Source organism: Agrilus planipennis, unplaced genomic scaffold (assembly GCF_000699045.2).
Source record: "Agrilus planipennis isolate EAB-ADULT unplaced genomic scaffold, Apla_2.0 scaffold21, whole genome shotgun sequence".
Taxonomy (NCBI): Eukaryota; Metazoa; Arthropoda; class Insecta; order Coleoptera; family Buprestidae; genus Agrilus; species Agrilus planipennis.
The window spans coordinates 2,136,606-2,158,752 of record NW_020439030.1 but is presented as its reverse complement, the minus strand read 5'-3'; the positions used below and the strand labels follow the sequence as shown (position 1 = coordinate 2,158,752).

At 31.7% G+C, this 22,147-nt stretch overlaps 5 protein-coding genes across 5 annotated transcripts in view; 2 read left to right on the top strand and 3 right to left on the bottom strand.

Annotated features, from left to right (window-relative positions):
* The window catches only part of LOC108740484 (replication factor C subunit 5), a 14,440-nt gene extending 7,948 nt beyond the window's left edge, over window positions 1-6,492 (bottom strand). The window contains exons 1-4 of the mRNA XM_018474814.2: window positions 6,314-6,492; window positions 6,192-6,256; window positions 6,000-6,127; window positions 5,784-5,946 (exon numbers count right to left, since the gene is read on the bottom strand). Of these exons, the coding sequence (XP_018330316.2) occupies window positions 5,784-5,946; window positions 6,000-6,127; window positions 6,192-6,256; window positions 6,314-6,345 (388 nt within the window). The 5' untranslated portion in view covers window positions 6,346-6,492. The remainder of the gene's footprint in view (window positions 1-5,783; window positions 5,947-5,999; window positions 6,128-6,191; window positions 6,257-6,313) is intronic.
* Window positions 1,354-2,509, bottom strand: LOC108740772 (protein lin-37 homolog). Its single transcript, XM_025976537.1, has 5 exons — window positions 2,247-2,509; window positions 1,994-2,170; window positions 1,766-1,934; window positions 1,557-1,705; window positions 1,354-1,503 (listed from the first exon to the last, which is right to left on the bottom strand). Exons 1-5 carry the CDS (start codon window positions 2,429-2,431, stop codon window positions 1,482-1,484), a joined length of 702 nt encoding a protein of 233 aa, XP_025832322.1. The 5' UTR covers window positions 2,432-2,509; the 3' UTR covers window positions 1,354-1,481.
* On the top strand, window positions 2,633-4,266 carry LOC108740779 (transcription elongation factor SPT4-A). The gene is made up of 4 exons (XM_018475248.2): window positions 2,633-2,955; window positions 3,012-3,118; window positions 3,172-3,227; window positions 3,291-4,266. The coding sequence occupies exons 1-4, from the start codon at window positions 2,887-2,889 to the stop codon at window positions 3,407-3,409; spliced, it is 351 nt and encodes a 116-aa protein (XP_018330750.1). The 5' UTR covers window positions 2,633-2,886; the 3' UTR covers window positions 3,410-4,266.
* LOC108740732 (tropomyosin alpha-4 chain) lies at window positions 4,313-21,581 on the bottom strand. Its single transcript, XM_025976535.1, has 4 exons — window positions 21,378-21,581; window positions 16,039-16,221; window positions 15,056-15,968; window positions 4,313-4,446 (listed from the first exon to the last, which is right to left on the bottom strand). The coding sequence occupies exons 1-3, from the start codon at window positions 21,394-21,396 to the stop codon at window positions 15,058-15,060; spliced, it is 1,113 nt and encodes a 370-aa protein (XP_025832320.1). The 5' UTR covers window positions 21,397-21,581; the 3' UTR covers window positions 4,313-4,446; window positions 15,056-15,057.
* Window positions 6,701-14,824, top strand: LOC108740475 (ankyrin repeat domain-containing protein 13D). Its single transcript, XM_025976505.1, has 12 exons — window positions 6,701-6,987; window positions 7,111-7,246; window positions 7,353-7,523; window positions 7,583-7,726; window positions 8,089-8,266; window positions 8,330-8,558; window positions 8,656-8,935; window positions 9,236-9,435; window positions 11,058-11,213; window positions 12,097-12,244; window positions 12,350-12,518; window positions 13,765-14,824. The coding sequence occupies exons 1-12, from the start codon at window positions 6,889-6,891 to the stop codon at window positions 14,018-14,020; spliced, it is 2,166 nt and encodes a 721-aa protein (XP_025832290.1). The 5' UTR covers window positions 6,701-6,888; the 3' UTR covers window positions 14,021-14,824.
* Window positions 21,582-22,147: the final 566 nt, after the last annotated feature.

Sequence of the window (22,147 nt, the reverse complement as noted above, 5' to 3'; positions counted from 1 at the left end):
GAGTAGCTACTTCAGTTATTTTTAGAGAGCTAGTTTATTTTTGTTTCTTTTGTAGAGCAATCCAGGCTAGTCTTGCTTTATATCAACAAAACCTGAACTGCGCAGACTCAAGAGGCAATAGCACTCCTGATAGCGATTCTGAACTACAGATGGCGCTAATGTTGTCCGAACAGGAACAGCAAGAGGCAGAACAACAGAAGCGAAAAGAGGAAAAGATGTTGGAAGAAATTCTTCGACTTTCCCTCACCGAGCAGTAGACGAAAAATACAACGTTTATTTATTATTTCTATCTACAATACTTTCAACGATGGGAGAAATTGATATCGTAAATTCTGTAGGTAACTCATTGGAGGCCCTTGTCCAGTCGAAGTGACCGGCGCACAAGTGGAACACAGAAAACGAACTTGCGGTTTGTGAGAAATTAAGTCAAATTATTTATTTTGTTTTCTCTGTCTACGAAAATACTTGCTTTTCGGCCCAGATGTTTCCTTTTATTTGTTTTTAGACGAGTACGATTTTTTAAATTCAAAATCGTATGAATATTTTTTTTTAACAAAGTAAATCGATAAATATCAACGTACGCCAGTAATTATTGAGGGCAATCAACTTTAGACGTTAACTTCAGTGACGGTTTCTGAGTATATCGTACGAGCGGGCACAGTTTTTTGCGTGACCACATAACGTAGTCGTATTGATTTCCTTCGAATAAATGATCTCGTAAACCTAACATACAGAAACCTTTGCAGTGACTTGTAACAAATATTTTAACATCATTAACAAAATTAATGGACAAAAAATACCCTATTCTTCACAACAATAGGAATAGGCATGTGTCCTTTGTGCTTTTACGAGTCTACCGCCACTGATTACTTTCTATTCCTTTTTTAGTTTATTCCTTTTTTAGTTTAAAGTTTATAGTGTTAAAATTTTTTATCGTCGTATGGTGCTAATATCCTCCTAGTAATGCAAAGAGCGATTCAAATTACTTATCACACCACATGCTAAAAAGGACGTTATAGTGTTTATAGATGCTAATTTTTTTTCACGAAATATTTCTATAAGAGATCAAAATCTGTTGACACACAATTCAAATCACATTCCGTTCCTGTATCTCTTAAACGAAGAAAATAAAAAAAATATTTTAGCAAGAAATTTTTAAATTATTACCAATTTTTAGAATGTTATTTGTTAAAAAATAATTAATATACTAAATTATGCTTAAATGGCCAAAAAACCAAAAGCTAATCGAGTGTAGACATTTTAGATTTGCTCATAGAACTTACAAAGATATTCCTGTAATTTTATACACAAAGTTACTACAGCTAAAATTAGGTAAATGATTCAGAAAGAATGTTAGAGGATGACCGATGTGTTTATTATTTAATATTTATTATTACACAATGAATTATGTCGTTATTTATAAATAAGGAAATACATCTGACTACTATTTGCATGTTTTTGTCTTTTTTAACAAAATAGAATTACTCCATTGACTCTTGTGCCCTAAAAAATTCAAGAGTTATTATACTATACCATTAAAAAATATTCTAGCTTACTTATTATAAATGGTTTGCAAGATTTTCATACTTTCTTTGTATCTATCTTCATTTTTTAGTGCAGTTCCGATCCATTTCTTTTTCACATTAACCCACCTTTGCAGATGATTCCTTATTAAAGTATCTTTTGATAGTGGGGGTTTCTCATTCTAAAACAATAAATTTTTTATTAATATTTTTGATAAATAACAATGTACTGTTTTTCATACATAATTTAAGTTCACTTCAGCCTTATCTTGATTTTTTTGTTCTGGTAGTGGAGAAGGAACTCTAGATGTAAAAGGTGTTAAGGGCTTAGGCAGTACTGTGATATCCCTAATATCATGACCATTCCAAAGGTGTAAATGACTATCAGGTTCAGGTGAAGAATACCTTCGCCTAAAATAGTAATAAGTTGCTGTTAAATTTTGAAACCTTACAAAGACTTAAAGCCATACTTAACAACTACTTGTGGGTTGGGATTACGAGGCTGATTTGCCATCCATGCCCTACATATTGGGTAAAGAGGGGTATCTTCTTCAAATCGTGCTAAATCAACGCTTCTATCAAATAATTTCATTACATATGTGCTTCGAAAGGTCCCTTGTGACAGCTCGTTTTTATTTTTGTTATCGCTAAATAAATGTTGTGCTTGCAGTACTTATTAAATACTAAATACTGGTAAATAAAAGACATAGAAAAGTTACTCACTATTTCTTATGTGACCGATACCCTTTGTTATCATCATCCGAAGAATCTGATTCGGATTTTTCATTTTCTGTTAACTGTTTAAGAACACCTTTTAATCGGACTTTAGCAGTTAAATAATCGCTATTTTCCTCTTTGACCTCAACCTTTACCTGATTAGAGGACTCTAACTTTCGCTTTTTAGTCATTTTTATTAACAGTAACAATAAATTATTAGGATTAGCATTTGAAACTTCAAAAACATTTTAGGTTAACTGGCAATCATAACTGTGGCTATACATTGTCTGCAGTAGATTCTTAGAAAAGGAATTTATTTAATAAAGACAAGAATGAAGCCGATAATAAAGTAGGTGCAAATCGTTCATCGAACTGAAATGTTAAGNAGGTGAAATCATTAAAAATTAATAAAGTGTATAACTTTTTTAAAGGTTTAAACTAACGATAAAATATTCTTGATACCGTTTTAAATTACATTATTGAAATAACAAACTTCTTTAAAACACAAAAAAATTACTCAGGTTATGTATTCCATATTTGTCTCGGAGAACCTTGTGTAGTGCCATAGTAGTGGATGCAGGTATTCCACACATTTTGTAGTTTTAAGCAAGGTTTTAAAGGTTTTGTTTGCTTATAAAATACAAAAATGACACTAGAAACAATCCCCAAAGATTTACGTGGCCTTCGAGCTTGTTTGGTTTGTTCTTTAATAAAGGTACATGGTAATATAGTAAAGGTAAATATTTTAATTAATGACGTTTATAATTCTAGACTTTCGATCAGTTCGAATATGAAGGCTGCGATAATTGTGACGAGTTTCTTCGAATGAAGAACAATAGAGATAATGTGTATGACTGCACAAGTTCTAATTTTGATGGGTAAATTTTCTATATAGTTGTAACATGTAGAAACTAATGACTTACTTTTACAGGATGATTGCTGCCATGAGTCCAGAAGACAGCTGGGTGTGCAAGTGGCAAAGAATTAGTAAGTTATTTCATAACTTTTATTTAGGTATAGTCGTACTATTTTTTTTCAATGTTTTTGTAGACCGGTTTTGTAAAGGAATATATGCTATATCTGTTTCTGGGCGTTTACCTGCTGGAGTTATAAGGGAAATGAAAAGTAGGGGTATTGTTTATAAACCTAGAGATACAAGCCAACGTTAGTTTTCTTAATTAACTTAAATTCATAAATCAAAAACACAGGCAACATTTAATTTTGCAAGGTCTATTAATTATCATTAAAAAAATAAGGAGTTTTAAACGACTTATTTTCGTATGTATTAAAACTACAGAATCTTGAGGGACATTTTAGATTATAATTTAATTTATAATCTTTTGTAGGTATTTTTTAAGTAATACTAATTTGTAATTTTAACATTAATTAAACATAATAATTGTATACAAACATAGAAGTTTTTTATTCTCCAGTATCTGGTTATTAAACTTTCCTTAGGTAAAAAATACCAAATGTATATGTAACAACAATGTGCAGTTGTATATTGGGTTGCATATGTCCGATTGGTTTTCCTCAAGTTTTCCTTACGGTTGTCATGGTTTTCCCCGGAATTGAGACTGTTTAATCGCGAATTCTTGAGCACAAAAAATCCTATTATATGAATTTTATCAAATTTATTGTAGCAGTTCTCGAGAGCCTATTTGTGTAGCATCAAAAAATGAAATCAACTTAAAATAGATTTTATTTATTATGTTTGCATTATAGTTACATACATATCTACTCTACATATTACAAGTTGATAAAATTTATACACAAAATCACATCTTTTATTGTATATATTTTTTAAACTATTGAAACATTTATAAATAGGTATATATGTTCATAGCAAAAAATGCGTTGTTCAGAGTAGTATATTTCACAACATAAAAAAAAATCGTAAACCTAAAGCAGAGTATTATTTGTAATATCTATTAAATGTTTTAAGGCACAAAAATAGAAACTGACGATGAGTTACAAAATAATGAATAATAACAATAGCACATGTATTTGACAAGTTTTATACAAATATTTACTTCTTGTTTGCAACAGAGTGCTGTCGCGTGTGCTTTTCAGCTTTTGTTTTTTTTTTTTAAATAAGTAAAGAATGAAAGTACGGCCTACATTTAGCGCAAAAGACTTATACAATAATAAAAAAGCTATGTGTTGTTATATTAGTGAGAATCACGTTGTTTTTGTTGTGCCAATTCTGAAAAAAAAATTNGTAAATAAAAATTTGGATGAAAAAAAAAATTGACTTTCACTTACCTTTCATTTTGGAAGAAACACCAGAGTGTTAATTCGATTTTTGTAAAGTGATGTATGAAAACGCGTGTATATGTGTAACTTACGTTTTACTAAAATAAGAGTGCAATTAAGAAGTTGTCATTTTAGAGGCCTCTGTTACCATGGATCCTTTAACGCCTTAACACAAACACATAAATCAATTTGATTAATTTGCCGGACAATAATATATTTTACAGGAAAAGTTCAATAACACAAAAACATGAAAAGTAGCACCTTTTCCGCTACATCGGTTGATTTTAGATCCCCAACCCTCTACACATACAAGAAAATTGCAAGCTGAATAATAGGGCATAAAAAGTTTTTTTAATGCTTAAATTCATAAATCGTGGTAAAGCTTATAACGAGAACTTTCTAATAAGCTATTTCAATTGTCGAAGGTTGGGGGAGGAGGGAAGATATGAGGGGGTGAATATTCAACATATACATAAATAAGATGAATAATACATCATCATTAGCTTTCCAAAGATGTATGACTCATTTTTATATGATATGGAGCATGCCCTATACCAGAGGTTTATTTATCTGTTAAACATTCACTCCCTCATATCGTCCCCCTCCCATCTTCGACCATTGAGATGTAGCTCATTGGAAAGCTCTCATCATAAGCCTTCCAGCGATTTATTGGATATATTGAACTTGAGCTAGAATTTACGGGAAGTTTCCATAAATAAACAGGAATAATCTATGATTGCATAAATTAATGATCAGGCTTGATGCTACAAGAGAGCTGACTTAAATAACGCATGAACAAGAAGACCAAACAGTCAGCAAATGATTTGAATTTATCAATTCATTTATAGTTCTTATGTTGTTATCTATGTTCTTCTTATTCCTGTTGTCCGCATAAATAAAAAAAAAATTAAAACCATTCGCCTCCACATCTGCATTTGCAATACTTGAATACCTCTAAACACTCGATGATTGTTTCTTAATACAATTAGTCTGAAGGTGTTAATTAAAAGAATATTTTTGATCTCCATCAATATACGCGATACACAGGGTGCTCCAGATTTATATTTATAATGTATTTGAATAAAAGTATTTGAAATACTCTACAACATAATTTTTCTGAAGCATTAAAAACTTTTTTCATTTTAATTTTGTTATAACATTAATAATGTTATTTTTTTATATCTATTCAAAGGATTCTCATCTGAGCGAATTTTTCACATATCTTTTTCTTTAGTCGCGATTTAAACACCATATTAAACAAATATAACAACAACAAAATATACTCACTCCGCCTTAGGGCATTTTGAGCATCCATGGTCATGGCATCAGCTTCATCAAGAATAATTAATTTAAATCCAGATTTGAAGATGGTTTTAGTACTAGCGAATGTCAGTATTTGTCCTCGAACCACTCCAATGCCTCTGTCATCAGAGGCATTCATTTCTAAAACCTAATATATATTTTATCACATGACCCTAAAAAAATATTCTGCCCATTTTTTACCATTGACGTAAACTGTTTAGGTGAATAAAGCTGTCGCGCACAAGCAAGAATTGTACTTGTTTTACCAGTCCCAGGGGGCCCATAAAATAATAAATGAGGAAACTGATCTTGTATTATAAACTTATTTACTACAAAATAAAGCAACATTTGCATTAAACAAAGTTTAAATAAGAAAAATAACTTAAAACATACTCGTTTTTATTATTTCTTCATGCGATACAAGATCATCTAAAGTACTGGGACGATATTTCTCAACCCTAAAAAGTTAACAATATTAAGTATGTATTTAGAATAAAAATAAAAGAAAACTGTACCAGGGTAAATTTTTATTACTTTCTGGTCTCATCTTAAAATTTTTTTTTAAATAAAAACAGTTTTATTCGCTTCACTTACAGGTTATGTCAGTTATATTCGAGGTTATATTTATTTGTGAAGTACCGGAATAATTTTAAAATGAAATGTGTTTAAAGTTAAACAACGAAAAAAAATTCAGGTTGTATAAATTAGTAATATAAGCACTTAATATTTATTGACTGAGTTCATTCGTTCTTCAGAATATGTAGTTTCTGTTTTGCAATTGTTTAGCTAATTAATAATAGCTAAAATTGGTTAATTTTCGAAAATAAGAAAATCTGCTGTTGTTACCGAGCCACTACAAGCAAATGCTAGAAGATAGGTTATGTAGTTTAAATGTCATCAAGTGTCATCATGTCACTTTTTTTATCTGACCACTGTCTCTCATTTTTGCCTCTGTCGGAATGGCAAGTAAGAGATAGCATTGTCAATGACCTTTTAATATAATACGCTAAAATTTAATTAAGTAATGCATTCATCGCTGAAAATGAACCTATGTAGGAAAGTTTAGTAATTACAATTTATTAAGTTAAAAATGGTGGGAATAGATTCTATCAAATCACAATACCCTTTGCACTGGTTCGTCTGGAATAACGAATATAAACTCCTGGAGGAAGAATTATCAAGACATGCAGTGAGTCTTTTTACTCAATGATTCATCTGAATTTAATTGAAGCTCCATAAGTACCTGATAGTTTTTGTAGTGGTGTTATTCATTCCTATGAATCATACCCATTATTTTTTTTACTGCTTTTAGCAAGATATTGAAAAGAAGGATAACAGGGGTAGGACACCTTTAATGCTTGCAGTTACATTAGGTCATCTAGAATCTGTACGTACATTATTAAATTTTGGAGCTAATGTTAACTGTGAGAACTTGGATGGATGGACAGGTTAGAATATTCTTTTTAAATTTTTAATTAAGAGTATTTACTAATGTGAATTATTATTTGTTTTACTTAAATACAAACTTAAATTTCATTTTTGGTTTCTTTATAGTTGTCCAAGAAGCAGTGGCAACTGGGGATCCAGAGTTGCTTCATATGGTTTTGGAAAGAAGAGATTTCCAAAGATATTCTAATAGAATGGCTGGTATTCCAGAATTACTTCAGAAACTTAAAGAGGCTCCTGATTTTTATGTTGAAATGAAATGGGAGTTCACTAGTTGGGGTATAATATTATTGTTTCTACTTTTATTTCACAAAACTCATTTTTATTTTTCTTTTCAGTTCCATTTGTTTCTAGAATGTGTCCCAGTGACATCTACAAAGTATATAAGCAGGGTTCTAATGTTAGGATAGACACAACACTTTTAGGATTTGACCACACCAACTGGCAGAGAGGAAATAGAAGTTACATATTCCAGGGTCATAGTAAGTGTCATAATTATTACTTTTGATCTTTAAAATAATAAAATGCTCTAAATAAGGATTGTAATTAAATTTTTATATTTCTATTTAGCCATCCAAATATCTCAAACTATTCGGGGTTCTAGAAGCTATTTATATAAATTTCACAAACTTAAAAATAATGGTAATTAAATGATTTGTAGCTGCTAGGATTACATAATTACATAATCATGGACTAAATATAAAAAGCTTTTGCTATTTAAAACAGCATAAAATATGTAATCTTCAATTACTCACAAAACATTTTTCAAAAGAACTACTGCAATTTTATGCTAGTCTGTCTTTCTTTTTATGTAAATTATTTACAACACAAATTATTATTATAGAGGAGGGTGCTACAATGATGGAGGTAGACCACGATACCAAACAAGTTTATTGTGAGCAAATGAAGGTTCCTAATGATTCAATGGGTGTTTTGGTCCCATCTGAAGAATCCGTTTCTCATCGTCTCACTACCCCTATTGTAACCACCTATGTTGACACTGACAAAATTAGTTTTGAAAGGTAATACAATACTCATTTGATTTCTCATTCACATACATTAAATGCAACATTTTATTTAATCAGGAATAAAGCAGGTATTCTTGGTTGGAGGTCAGATAAAACTGAAAACATAAACGGTCACGATTGCAAAGTATTTGGTGCAAACAACGTCCAATTGATAACAAAAACGCGCACCGAACATCTGACTGAAATCGACAAAGCCTTAGCTAGAAGTAAGAATAAAAGTCCCCTGCAAAATTTCCTAGGAATAGCTGAGGTTGAAGAAAATCAAGCAGCTGCAATTATTAATAAGGTATCTTTTTTAAGGGTTTAATTTTGAATGGGTTTATTGTATTTTTAATTAGTTAAGTTAATTTCTTCTCTATTATATTTTTGTTGTATTTATTCAGGAGGAGTATTTTCATAACACGAATCCTTGTAACATCAGACCTGAGGAATATTTCGATTCAGAAGTAGATTTAACAGGTCGAGATATTGGAAGGCCCAGAGAAATAAATACAAAACTACAAAAGTTCAAGGCCACCCTTTGGCTGTGCGAAAAGTACCCTCTATCCTTCCCAGAACAGATTCTGCCTATCGTTGATCTCATGGCGATTTCTAGCTCTCATTTCGCCAAACTGAAAAACTTCATTCAAATGCAACTGCCATCCGGATTTCCGGTCAAAATAGGTACGAATAGATAACAAATAAATTTCTTTATGCCAAAAATGCAACTTTTCCCTTCTTTATGTTTTACTTCAATTTTTTACAAATTTCTCTTAGTTTATCCTTTTTCTAAACATTCCTTATTTCGTATAAGTAACAATAAAACGTAATTGTAGTCCTTTAAAGGTCTTGTTATTCTTTGTATTATTCTAAGTAATAAAATCTTTCTTTAATTAAATATAACCATTTTTTATAATTTAATTTTCCTAATAATTATTAATTTGGGATAGTGTAAATGATAACCTTTTCTGTTTTGTATTTAAGAAATTCCCCTGTTCCATGTTCTGAATGCTCGTATAACTTTTGGGAATATATTTGCGATGGACACTCCCGTTGAAATGGTCAATAGGATTGAGGACGAGGATAGGATAACCTGTATAGTGGACGACGCTGCATTTGATGTTCCACCTGGTTATACTCAGCTTGGTAATGGTAATACACCGACACAGTNAGAGCAGTATGTGGTATTTTTTTACTGGGTAAAGAGTAAATTAATATAAATATTAAACAATGATCATTAGGTACATCACAGATATCACTTTTATGTTTTAATACAAGAAATTACCACATTATGAAAATAAAAGGTAAAAATTCTGGATAAAAGGATGACTAGCAAGAATTTTTACCTTTTGCAACTGTGATAGAGTCTTCTGCTTTCGCCACGATAGTACTCAAAAACCTTACCCTGACAGTAAAAACAACTTCCAATGGGTTGATGGGGCAATCCTTTTTGTTCAAAATGCCAATTTAAAGCAACTGCATCCGGACTTATGTACAAATTACACTTGTCACAGTAAAAATAGTTTTTCTTCTGGTAGTCGTTAGCTTTCTCCAATGATTCTTTTGATAAAAATCTTGGATGAATTGCATCTAATTCTGTACTTCGATGATAACCAGCATTTTCGAAAGTACCATAATTTTTTTTATTCATGTTAACGTTAATAAGGCGATTGTAACTCAAATTGTTAATAAACTTTTACAAATTTTTTATCTAACCTACAAACTTTGACAATCGTAAACAAATGTGTTATTGTGGAAGTGGTTCTATAGCAGCTCAATGACTACGTTGGTATGAGTATAGATATGTATACGTATTTCAATGGGCTTAACGTTATTTATTTTGTGTAATTTTCTAAATATGAAATAGGATTTTTTATCATATCTTACGTTTAATGATTGCAATGTAATATGTGTTATTATATGTAGTAAGTATTCTATAAATATTTCGTAATAAATAGAAATATAATATCAAATTAAGTATTGAAGTTTAATAATAATACCAAATTTGTATTTATGACATGAATAGAAAGAAGCTTACACTAAAGTTTAATTCAACAACTTAATATATTTTCTTACACTTTTCATGGATTATAGGCACTACCATAAATCTCTTGTATCTATGGGCACTACCTACCTAATACACCATATACAATCTATGCCATACTATTATCTATGGGCAATATACTTACACGTGCTAATTTTTAAAAAATTTAGGGTTATGTGTTTTGTAATTGTTTTTCTGTATATGACTTAAAATATTTTTAATATTAATGTTACAACGTAATTTAAAATATATATATATGACGAGAATAAGAATAGTACATCAATTACTGATCAGTTTTAAATATTAAATTAAAATGGAAAATGATGAAAGTGTAGGTGCACCCTCCGCTGTATCCACAATAAATGAGACAGACAACTGTGAAGAAACCAATCCCTATGCGTATTTAAATAGAGAAGAGTTTTCCTCCGAAAAATTTAAAATCGAAATCAAAAATTTACCAAAGTTTTATGGAATCAATGTAAGTTGTTGATACCAGTTTGGATTTATTGTTTTAATGAAGTTTATTAATTAGGAATTTAAGAAACTTGTTAATGAGAAATTGAAGTTGGGCTCTAATAAAGTTAAAATACCAAGACGAAATAGCCCATATATTTTTGTCTGCTTTAGAAGCGAAGAAGATCGTGAAAATGCTATTAAAATAATCAATAAATTTAAATGGAAAGGAAAAGAACTTTCAGCTTATGTAATATTTACTACTACAATTAAATAAATTATGAGGTAAAGTACATTTATATCATACAGAAAGCCAAACCAGCTCCTGATCCTTTGGTGAAAAAACGTAGAGATGACCAAGCTTGTGAGAATGCTCCTAAGAAGTTTAAAACAGATGAACAAACACAGGAAGAACGTTTGAAAGCATCTGTTATTCCTTTATGGAATGTACCTTATGAAGAGCAGGTATTTATTTGTTAGTTTCTTTTATTACGAATTTCCACAATTATCCTACAAACTTTTAGTTACAACAGAAACAGGAAAGTATTCGTCAGGTGTTATTGAAATTAGGAAATAATTTATTCCATCAAAATTCATCCCTCAGAGACTGGATTAAAAAGCAAAAAGAGTGTAACAATGGTCTAATTTGTGAAATGCATAATGTAAGACATTCANATACTGGTAAGTACTTCTTGTTTACATGTTCATTAATACATTTTATAGCATTTACAGTTGTTTATGGAGAGATAAATTGTAATGTTTTAGATGTATTAAAGAGGGGTGATAATGATGCAACTGATATGCACCTTTATTGGGACTCCTGGGATCGACACCATCACCTCAAAGGAGTTGGTCTTTCTCCAAGAGTTGCTAGGTCTAGAGCAACTCGAGCATCAGTACCTTCTGAGGAGAGTTTAGTTTTAAATAATAATAATAAGGCTTCAAACATTCTACCTTCTTCTTCGGTATCTAGTATTAATTCCTTAAATGCACAGGCTGAAATAGCACCTCCTTTAACGCCACCTTTACAGACCAGAGGAAAAGGCAAGTTAAATTAAAAAATTGTGTTTTAGTGGTTTTTATTTTGTATAATAAAATAGGTATGAAGTTCCCAACAACTCCTCCTCCAAGAAGGAAACATTTAACTGGTATCCAAAATACGGGGACCCTTTTGACCGATTCATATCCTTTAACTAAGAGCAAATCACATGAATCACAACTAGCACCTTCAAAAAATGAAAATGGGGTGACAAACAATTCCAAGTAAGTTTTTTAAAAATGTCCTTTATCATTAAAGTGGATAAGAAGTCACTATTCATTTTTAATGTAAATTTTCAGTGTTATTCAGGTGAATACAGTTGGTAGACGAACAAGATTACCAACAGAACCTGGACCTGAAGGGATTGCAGGTTATGCAAGCCCTATTTTAAATAGTCCCATTAAATCACCCCCTTACAATAACGCTGGTACAGATAGTGATGATAGCAGTTTCAAATGTATGTATTTTTTTTTCTAGAATTAATTTCAAAGAAATTATTAATCGATTTATAAATTTCTTATTATTGTAATGTGTTGAATGATTGTAAATGAACATTTTTTAGCGGTGACTAGTTTACAAGTACCAAAATCGCCTCGTACACCTACGGTGATGCCCAGTATGGGTCATCAGATAGCCCATCGGTTCACCAAGACCTTTAAAATGATGGCAACCTGTGGATACTGTTCTAAACCAATTTATTTTGGAACCGGTTTAAAATGCAAGGACTGCAAGTACAAATGTCATAGGGAGTGTGAGGATAAAGTAGCTCCATCATGTGGATTCCCTCCTGAATGCCTCAAGCCATAATAGATGCGAAAGAGAACGCTAAAATAAATGAAATAGAAAATTGCGAGTTCTTTACTGGTAAAGCTGAAGATATACTTGGTTCTGTGTTATACAGGACGAAAAACGAGGACATTGTGACTGTCGTAGATCCTCCTAGAGCTGGTTTGCGTAAGTTTTTTCTTAAAAATATGTTAGTATTCTATACTATAATATGTAGTTGCTTTATGCTAAAAAAGTCATGGTAAATATGTGCTAGCTGCACTATTGAATATCTACCTGAAAAAGAACTGCATCATCATAGTAATTTAATTTAGGTCTACCTCTTCCTCTCTTAACTCCTGTTTTTTCTTGTAACATTTTTTTTTCAGATCAAAAAGCAATATTGCAACTTAGGAAAACGAAGAAAATTAAGAAAATTGTCTACATTTCGTGCAATCCAACTGCTGCAATGAAAAATTTCGTGGATTTAGGCAGACCTGCATCAAAAACTATTCAAGGTGATCCTTTTGTTCCCCTTAAGGCAATCCCTGTAGATATGTTTCCATTTACGAAGCATTGCGAGTTGATAATTTATTTTGAGAGATTCCAAAAATATGAAGATATTCCTCAACAGTCAAATAATGGAGATGTTCCATTAGAAGTTAATGAAGAAAATGTAAAATGTGAAAGAGAAAATGACGAGCAAGTAAATTTAAGCAGTGTAAATGTTTAATATCAACAAAAGGTATTAAATTTTATATTTTATTGTTAATTCAACAACTTAATATATTTTCTTACACTTTTCATGGATTATAGGCACTACCATAAATCTCTTGTATCTATGGGCACTACCTACCTAATACNAGCATTTAGTCGAATATGTTATATTTTTGGGACTTCGCACCAAATAGAGTTTTATTATACAAATGTTAAATAAGTAAAATTAATATAATTTTCCTTTTTCATTTTTTCTATTCAAGGTGTTCTAAGAATTATTAGCAAAACCAGCTAACTATACTTTTTTGTTAGTGTAGATCATTTACTTTTTTGTTTGGGCTTTCTCGGCCTGTATTCGAATTTCAAGCTTGGGTTTCTCCGTGGTCTTTGCTTGCAGTACCAAATGTTTCGCAGCTCTTCACTGTCGCTATATACAGATGATAATGTAATGAGCCGCGAAACGTTTGATACTTAAACCCATGATTAAAATCCTAGAGTAGCTACTTCAGTTATTTTTAGTGAGCTAGTTTATTTTTGTTTCTTTTGTAGAGCAATCCAGGCTAGTCTTGCTTTATATCAACAAAACCTGAACTGCGCAGACTCAAGAGGCAATAGCACTCCTGATAGCGATTCTGAACTACAGATGGCGCTAATGTTGTCCGAACAGGAACAGCAAGAGGCAGAACAACAGAAGCGAAAAGAGGAAAAGATGTTGGAAGAAATTCTTCGACTTTCCCTCACCGAGCAGTAGACGAAAAATACAACGTTTATTTATTATTTCTATCTACAATACTTTCAACGATGGGAGAAATTGATATCGTAAATTCTGTAGGTAACTCATTGGAGGCCCTTGTCCAGTCGAAGTGACCGGCGCACAAGTGGAACACAGAAAACGAACTTGCGGTTTGTGAGAAATTAAGTCAAATTATTTATTTTGTTTTCTCTGTCTACGAAAATACTTGCTTTTCGGCCCAGATGTTTCCTTTTATTTGTTTTTAGACGAGTACGATTTTTTAAATTCAAAATCGTATGAATATTTTTTTTTAACAAAGTAAATCGATAAATATCAACGTACGCCAGTAATTATTGAGGGCAATCAACTTTAGACGTTAACTTCAGTGACGGTTTCTGAGTATATCGTACGAGCGGGCACAGTTTTTTGCGTGACCACATAACGTAGTCGTATTGATTTCCTTCGAATAAATGATCTCGTAAACCTAACATACAGAAACCTTTGCAGTGACTTGTAACAAATATTTTAACATCATTAACAAAATTAATGGACAAAAAATACCCTATTCTTCACAACAATAGGAATAGGCATGTGTCCTTTGTGCTTTTACGAGTCTACCGCCACTGATTACTTTCTATTCCTTTTTTAGTTTATTCCTTTTTTAGTTTAAAGTTTATAGTGTTAAAATTTTTTATCGTCGTATGGTGCTAATATCCTCCTAGTAATGCAAAGAGCGATTCAAATTACTTATCACACCACATGCTAAAAAGGACGTTATAGTGTTTATAGATGCTAATTTTTTTTCACGAAATATTTCTATAAGAGATCAAAATCTGTTGACACACAATTCAAATCACATTCCGTTCCNACAATAGCCAGAAATGTGCCATAAAAAACCATATTCGAAATTAGGCCCAAAAAATTGTAATTATTCAACATCTTTATACTTAAAATGCATTTGATAGGGTACAGAACTATTGACGCTTAAGCATGGCACTCACTTGTCCTGTGTTTATAATTTGTGTTAAAATTAATGCAATACATAAGAATTACCTTTATTTTGAAATAAGTCCTTTGGTTAACAAAGCGTGGGATAATTGTGCGATTTCGCTACTATCTTCTTGGGCTCTTCTGTTGGCTTCTTCCATCCCTTGTTTAATCTGTTCTCGTTTAGAGTCCAAATACTGGTTGGTATCGTTCAATTTTTGGCCCACTGAATCACGCGTGGAATCGATGTACTGGCCGATATTTTTTTCGGTTTCGGTCGTCTTATTATCAATATATTGGCCTGTTTGGTGTAAGGTTCCTTCAATTTGGTGCTTGGTGTTATCAAGGGTTTTTGCTATTTCTGATTTTTTGTTGTCGATGTTTCGTGCGGTATCGGTAGCTTTGTTGTCTATAAATTGACGAGTTTGGTTTATGTCATTCTCCACGACCTGCTTGGTGTTGTCGATTTTACTTGCTAATTCCGTTTTCTTGTGGTCGACATATTGGTGAGCCTGATTGACACCGTCTTGAACTTGATGCTTTGTGTGATCAATTGTTTTTGCTGCTTCTGCTTTTTTGTTATCTACATATTGTTGAGCTTGAGTGACGCCATCTTGAACTTGATGCTTTGTGTAGTCAACCGTTTTAGCGATTTCTGCCTTCTTATTGTCGACGAACTGATGGGCTTGGTTGACACCCTCCTGTACTTGATGCCTCGTGTTATCCACAGTCCTTGCGATTTCCGCTTGTTTATTACCAACAAATTGTTGGGCTTGTCTGACATCACTTTGCACTTTTTGTTTCGTTTCGTCCAGTTTGTGCGCCACTTCTCCTTTTTTGTTGTCGATGAATTGGCCCGTTTCGTGTATTTTCTGGTCGACCACTTTACCAGCTTCGTGTAACTTCTCGTCTATAACCTGTCCAGTCTTCTTTAATTCTTCGTTTAACGTGTCAGTTGCTGCTTTTTTGGATTCTTCGGCTAAATAAATAAAAAACGATTGAATTTTCTGCTTATGTGTCTTTACAAAACTTGATGGTATTGTAATTACCTGCTTCTGCCGCTTTCTTTTCCAAATTTTCTTTAGTTTCTTTTATTACTTCCCCGGTTTTTGTAAGTTGCTCTTCAAGAACTTCTTTTGCTTTATTTTCCGTTTCTTCTGCCTCTTCAGCTACTTCTTTCTTCTTTTTTTCGAAAATCGATGCTACTCGATTTCCAAAATTTCTCAAAGAAGCTGAAATATGAAATTCAGATAAAGTATATTTACTTATTTTTTTTTTGGATAATTCATTTTAATATGATGTACATGATATTTTATAAAAACAGCTAACTTCCTTTGTCATAAACCATAAACCTAAAAGTTTGTGTTTGAGTTCATTTTTTTAGGAGCTGTAACTTTTGCTCAACACTGTACATCAGTAATAACTTTTTATTATTATTATTGTATTAATAATACATTGCCGCTCTAGCGCCGTTATGATTCATGCGCTTAATAATACATGCAAGTATTCATGAACATAAATAGTTTTGTCGTGAAATTTGTTATTGTTTATATACAATATCTTACAAATTTCACCTAAAAAGTCCAAAACAATGTAGATATTGCCATTTTTTTGATTTTTATAAACACAGACTTGTACCTATACAAGTAAGGCAAAAAGTTAACCGAACATTGCACATTACTTTGTCGGCAGTTTTCCTTTCTATGTCGCATTATTTGTATAAAAATTTGGCTGAAAGCATTTCCCTATACCATGTATTTTTCAAAAGATCATGCCGCCCTTTGTTGAATGCAAGTAATAAGAGTGTATATATGTATATCTATATTCGGTTCTTGACTCGCCACTACTGTATACTTATTTCATGCAATTCTCGCGTGCTACAGTTTTTGTCGACCTTTTTATTAATGTAACGAACGAATATAAACATTGCGGTATGTTTGGTGTTGCAATGATATAAAATTAGCATTGATTTGTTTTTAAATGGACTCGTCCAGTAAATGTAATAAATGGTGGATGCCTATTAGATGGAGTCTAATGGTAACTGAAAAAAAGATGATGCCATCGATTAGCTCACTGACTTCATTTCTTGGGAAAAAAAATAAATTACGGTGTTATTATACCTACCTGTACTGACTTTAATAAGTGTTTAATTTAAGCAGTTAAATAAGTTTCAATATTATAAGAGGTATACACTAGTGGCGAGTTTATAACCAACCAGAGGGTAACCTACTACGTAAAAGGACGGCATCATCTTTCGAAAAGTACAACTGGTATAGGAATATTCGTACAAATACCTTCAGTCGTTTTTTTATATAAATAATAAAATAATGAATAAGTCCAATAAATGCAATTCAAATTTTTTACGGGTTGTTACGCTTTGTTCAAATGATTTTGAGAGCTGGGTTAGTTTAAGTCAGAAAGATATTCTACATATTCTACGGGAAAATTGGCTCAAAGAATATTGGTAAATGTCCTTCAGGGGTGAGGGTGGGTGGGATCGAAAGAGGAGGTCTCCCCTACCACTGTATCATAAAAAGTTCGTGGTGGTCTCACCCCCATAAAAAGTTATGAGGGTTGGGGGTAGGGGGGATCGAAAGAGGGTGGTCACCTGAGTAAAACCCCATAAAGAATTTGCGGCGGTCTCACCCCCATAAAAAGTTATGGGGGTTGAAAGTTAATTATTTTGTCAATTTTCATAGACTATAATTCAAATAAAATTCAATAAAAAAAATATTTTCAAGCGGGTAGAGGTGGGGGATCGAAACAGGGTGGTCACTTGAACAAAACCCGATAACCTAACCTAACCTACCCTATTGATAAAGATATTTAAATAATGTTTTATATAACTTNCTGTTGTTTTGTACCTCCGTTTTATATTCTTTTGCGATTACATCATCGCTCGTTCATGCATATTTTATATATGCGCGGCTAGCTTTGTACATCCCAAAAATTAATTATGAAAAATATTAATTAATATAAAGAGAATTCGATAGGGTAACCCGAATATTTTGATTATAGGTCATGTGGGGTATCATTTTAAAGGGCTAGTTACAAACAATTCAGAAACACCATTCCAAGATGTCGCCAAAAATGTTTCTACTGCGTGTATTATAATATTAACGGACGAAATAATATTGCGTTTCTATTTTACATTCCTCATGATTCGTACACGTATGTGGTTATTAATAGTTTGTGGTTTCCTAATTTTTCAGTTTTCGGTTTCTGTATCTTACACACAGTTGATAATTTTCTAATTAATTCAATTTGTATTGAAAATTTAATTATTGCAATATTGTACTATTCTTTTATATAAATTCTTTGTTTAAGATCTTATCAAAATAATAATATATACAGTATTCAGTAGGTGCAATTTAAAATTATCCAATTAATAGAAGATTTTAATGTACCTATTCCGCAATTTATTGAAATTATCTGAAATGATATTTTTATTTTAATATTATTTCTTTTTTAATCTTTAAATGAATATCAATTTGGTGTACCAAACTAGCAATTTGCATATGTTTAAATGTAAGTATTTAGCAACAATGATTAGGTTACAATACCTTTAGGTTTGCTGATCTATTTTTATTTATATGTTTAGAAAGGCATTTGACCTCAAAACCTAATATTTATTAGTTTATAATTATCTATCGACAATGCTGCCAATTCTCGAAATAGTTTTTTAAAATAGTTATACTCGATAAAGTGGCTCTAATTCTTAACCTGCCACAACTTTTAATAGCCACAAATTGATTGAATTGGTAAATTTTAATTATTATCAAGGAATTGGTTTTAAACGAACGAGCAAATTAGACTGCACACTTTTTGCTGCTGGTCAATACTTTTCGACTTTTTTTTATTTTCTGGTTTAACGCCTTTATCCACTGCATCCGATCCGGTTAGGCGATGCGATCTTAGAACGCTTGTCGCATGTCTTTTTTATCTGCCTCCAAAAGGAAATTTGTAAATAATCTTGAAGTTTATTATACAAATACGTATCTATCTCTCTTTTTTTATTAATACTAATTCTTCCCCCTGCCCCCGGCCATTTTTATTGCTCCACTATAACGTAGTGTCGGCCATCATTCTTTTCTAATTGTTGCAGTTGTCGGCCATCATTCTTTTCTAATTGTTGCAGTTGTCGGCCATCATTCTTTTTCAATTGTTGTCGTTATGACGTAATGTCGGCCATCATTCTTTTCTAATTGTTGTAGTTGTCGCCCATCATTCTTTTTCGATTGTTGTCTCACTGTCACTGATGTCGGCAATTATAATAGATGTATAGTAATCGATGATTAAAATTCAAAGGAATTGTTTGTAAATAGGTGTACAACACATCGTACACTTCAGCATAAGAAACTGCAGATACTAACTTTCATTTACGTAATACTACTTTGCCCTGTGCTGACAGCACTCATAATTTTTTTTATATATAATTGTAGATATTGCCATTTTTTTGATTTTTATAAACACAGACTTGTACCTATACAAGTAAGGCAAAAAGTTAACCGAACATTGCACATTACTTTGTCGGCAGTTTTCCTTTCTATGTCGCATTATTTGTATAAAAATTTGGCTGAAAGCATTTCCCTATACCATGTATTTTTCAAAAGATCATGCCGCCCTTTGTTGAATGCAAGTAATAAGAGTGTATATATGTATATCTATATTCGGTTCTTGACTCGCCACTACTGTATACTTATTTCATGCAATTCTCGCGTGCTACAGTTTTTGTCGACCTTTTTATTAATGTAACGAACGAATATAAACATTGCGGTATGTTTGGTGTTGCAATGATATAAAATTAGCATTGATTTGTTTTTAAATGGACTCGTCCAGTAAATGTAATAAATGGTGGATGCCTATTAGATGGAGTCTAATGGTAACTGAAAAAAAGATGATGCCATCGATTAGCTCACTGACTTCATTTCTTGGGAAAAAAAATAAATTACGGTGTTATTATACCTACCTGTACTGACTTTAATAAGTGTTTAATTTAAGCAGTTAAATAAGTTTCAATATTATAAGAGGTATACACTAGTGGCGAGTTTATAACCAACCAGAGGGTAACCTACTACGTAAAAGGACGGCATCATCTTTCGAAAAGTACAACTGGTATAGGAATATTCGTACAAATACCTTCAGTCGTTTTTTTATATAAATAATAAAATAATGAATAAGTCCAATAAATGCAATTCAAATTTTTTACGGGTTGTTACGCTTTGTTCAAATAATTTTGAGAGCTGGNTATTGTGTTTGCAGTTGCATTAATCAATATGAGACAAGCATTATTTCCAATTTAATGGATAAATCATTTTTGTAAATCTTATATTTATGTTATTATTTATCTAGTTAGGTAGAATAATTTTTTATTCTGAAAAGAGAGATCTTTATAGAGCACCATGCGTAGGCACCAAGAAAGTAAATAAATTCCCTTCCTACATATCCAGAAGAATTTAGAAATCTATTTATATACATATTTTGCAAAACGCAGTAAGAAACATAATGTTCGTGTACATACAGAGTGTTTTTATTATCCCTAAAAAGAATTACTAGGTACTTTTTAATAAATCAGCGTTAGGTGCTTTGCTAAAAATAAGTAAATATGTATAAACTATAAACAGTACCTATATTATTATATTAATTATCTAGGACTTATAACAAATTGTTTGCATTTTTGAATAAATATTAAGAGCGTTTTTTGTTTTTAATTCTGTGGAAATCACCCAAAAAAAATCGCTCGCAAACTTACACTATGACCCAAATGAGACGGAGACCAAAATTTAACTTTGTTTCAGTTTTTTGTTTTACTTTTAAAACATATCCATTTGAACTTGTTACTATGCGAATTCGTCTATTTTACGCCTTTACTTTATGGGTTCTAGATGACCTTACCAGCATAAAAAGAAGTGGGTTAGGCCTTTGCGGAAAGGACGAAATCAATAACTACCTTCGCTCGTTCTATTTCCTATTTCCGCGGCGTACTAGATCTTTACTATGCACAAAAAATTATGTATATTTAAATCTGTTGTTTTATCAATTATATTATAATAAAATTTTATGTAGGTCAGGGTGCATTAATAAGGAGCCGATTATTAAACATTTTGTACTTAATAGAAAAACTTATTAAGACAAACACTAAAATAATATTTAAGTACCGAGCTCCAATTATGTGGATATGTAGGTATTGTATTATGTGTATAATTAATAGTTGACTTGGAAAATATTTTCTGAGTGAGTCAGTGTGTAAGTTGCGTCGCAATTATAATTATAGTAAGGTATTAATTTAAAACAAATTTTATCAATAATACAATTGAAATCCGTTTTTGGCGCAATTATAGAAAAACAAATGCGTTTTAAAAAAAGTAAAAAAAAATGGTCAACTTACATGCAAATCCTGAAAACATTGTGATGGAGAAAGTTCACCGGTAAATACTTAATAAAAATACCGGGGGCACCCGCGACAATATTCAAGTGGACGGATCGGTTATTTAGTAAATAAGTTATATTGCCACTTTAGTTGTTGTTAGTTTAGAATATCGCAAAGTTGGTGAATTGCACGTCTTTCCCTCGGAATATTCGTATGATGACTAAAAATACAACCAATTTGACCTCGAATTCGCGCAGATTCTGTTGTTTTGTACCTCCGTTTTATATTCTTTTGCGATTACATCATCGCTCGTTCATGCATATTTTATATATGCGCGGCTAGCTTTGTACATCCCAAAAATTAATTATGAAAAATATTAATTAAAACGATTTTTGAAACACTGAAACAGATACAATAGGTGTAGATATACAGTGTGACCCAAAAAGTACGCATAGTTCCTTTCGAGATTGAAATAGTACACATTAGGTAAATTTTTCAAATAAAAGTTGCGCATAATATTGATTCTGTACAAATAAGTATTTTTTTTCTCAGAATAAGGATATCATTAATGCATGTAGTGTATCCCAACAAGTATGCAATATTCCACTATCTGTGCAGTAAACGATTTTTGGGGAAAACATCAATAAGTTTTCTCAGTCCTTCCCTAATTGTAGTTTGCAATGGTGAATCCCCTGTCGTAGTTTATCAGTTATACGCAACAAATAATTCTCACAAAAACCATTGTAGGTACCCTATTTAAGTGATGGAAAGGGACTAAGGTTTGTGTC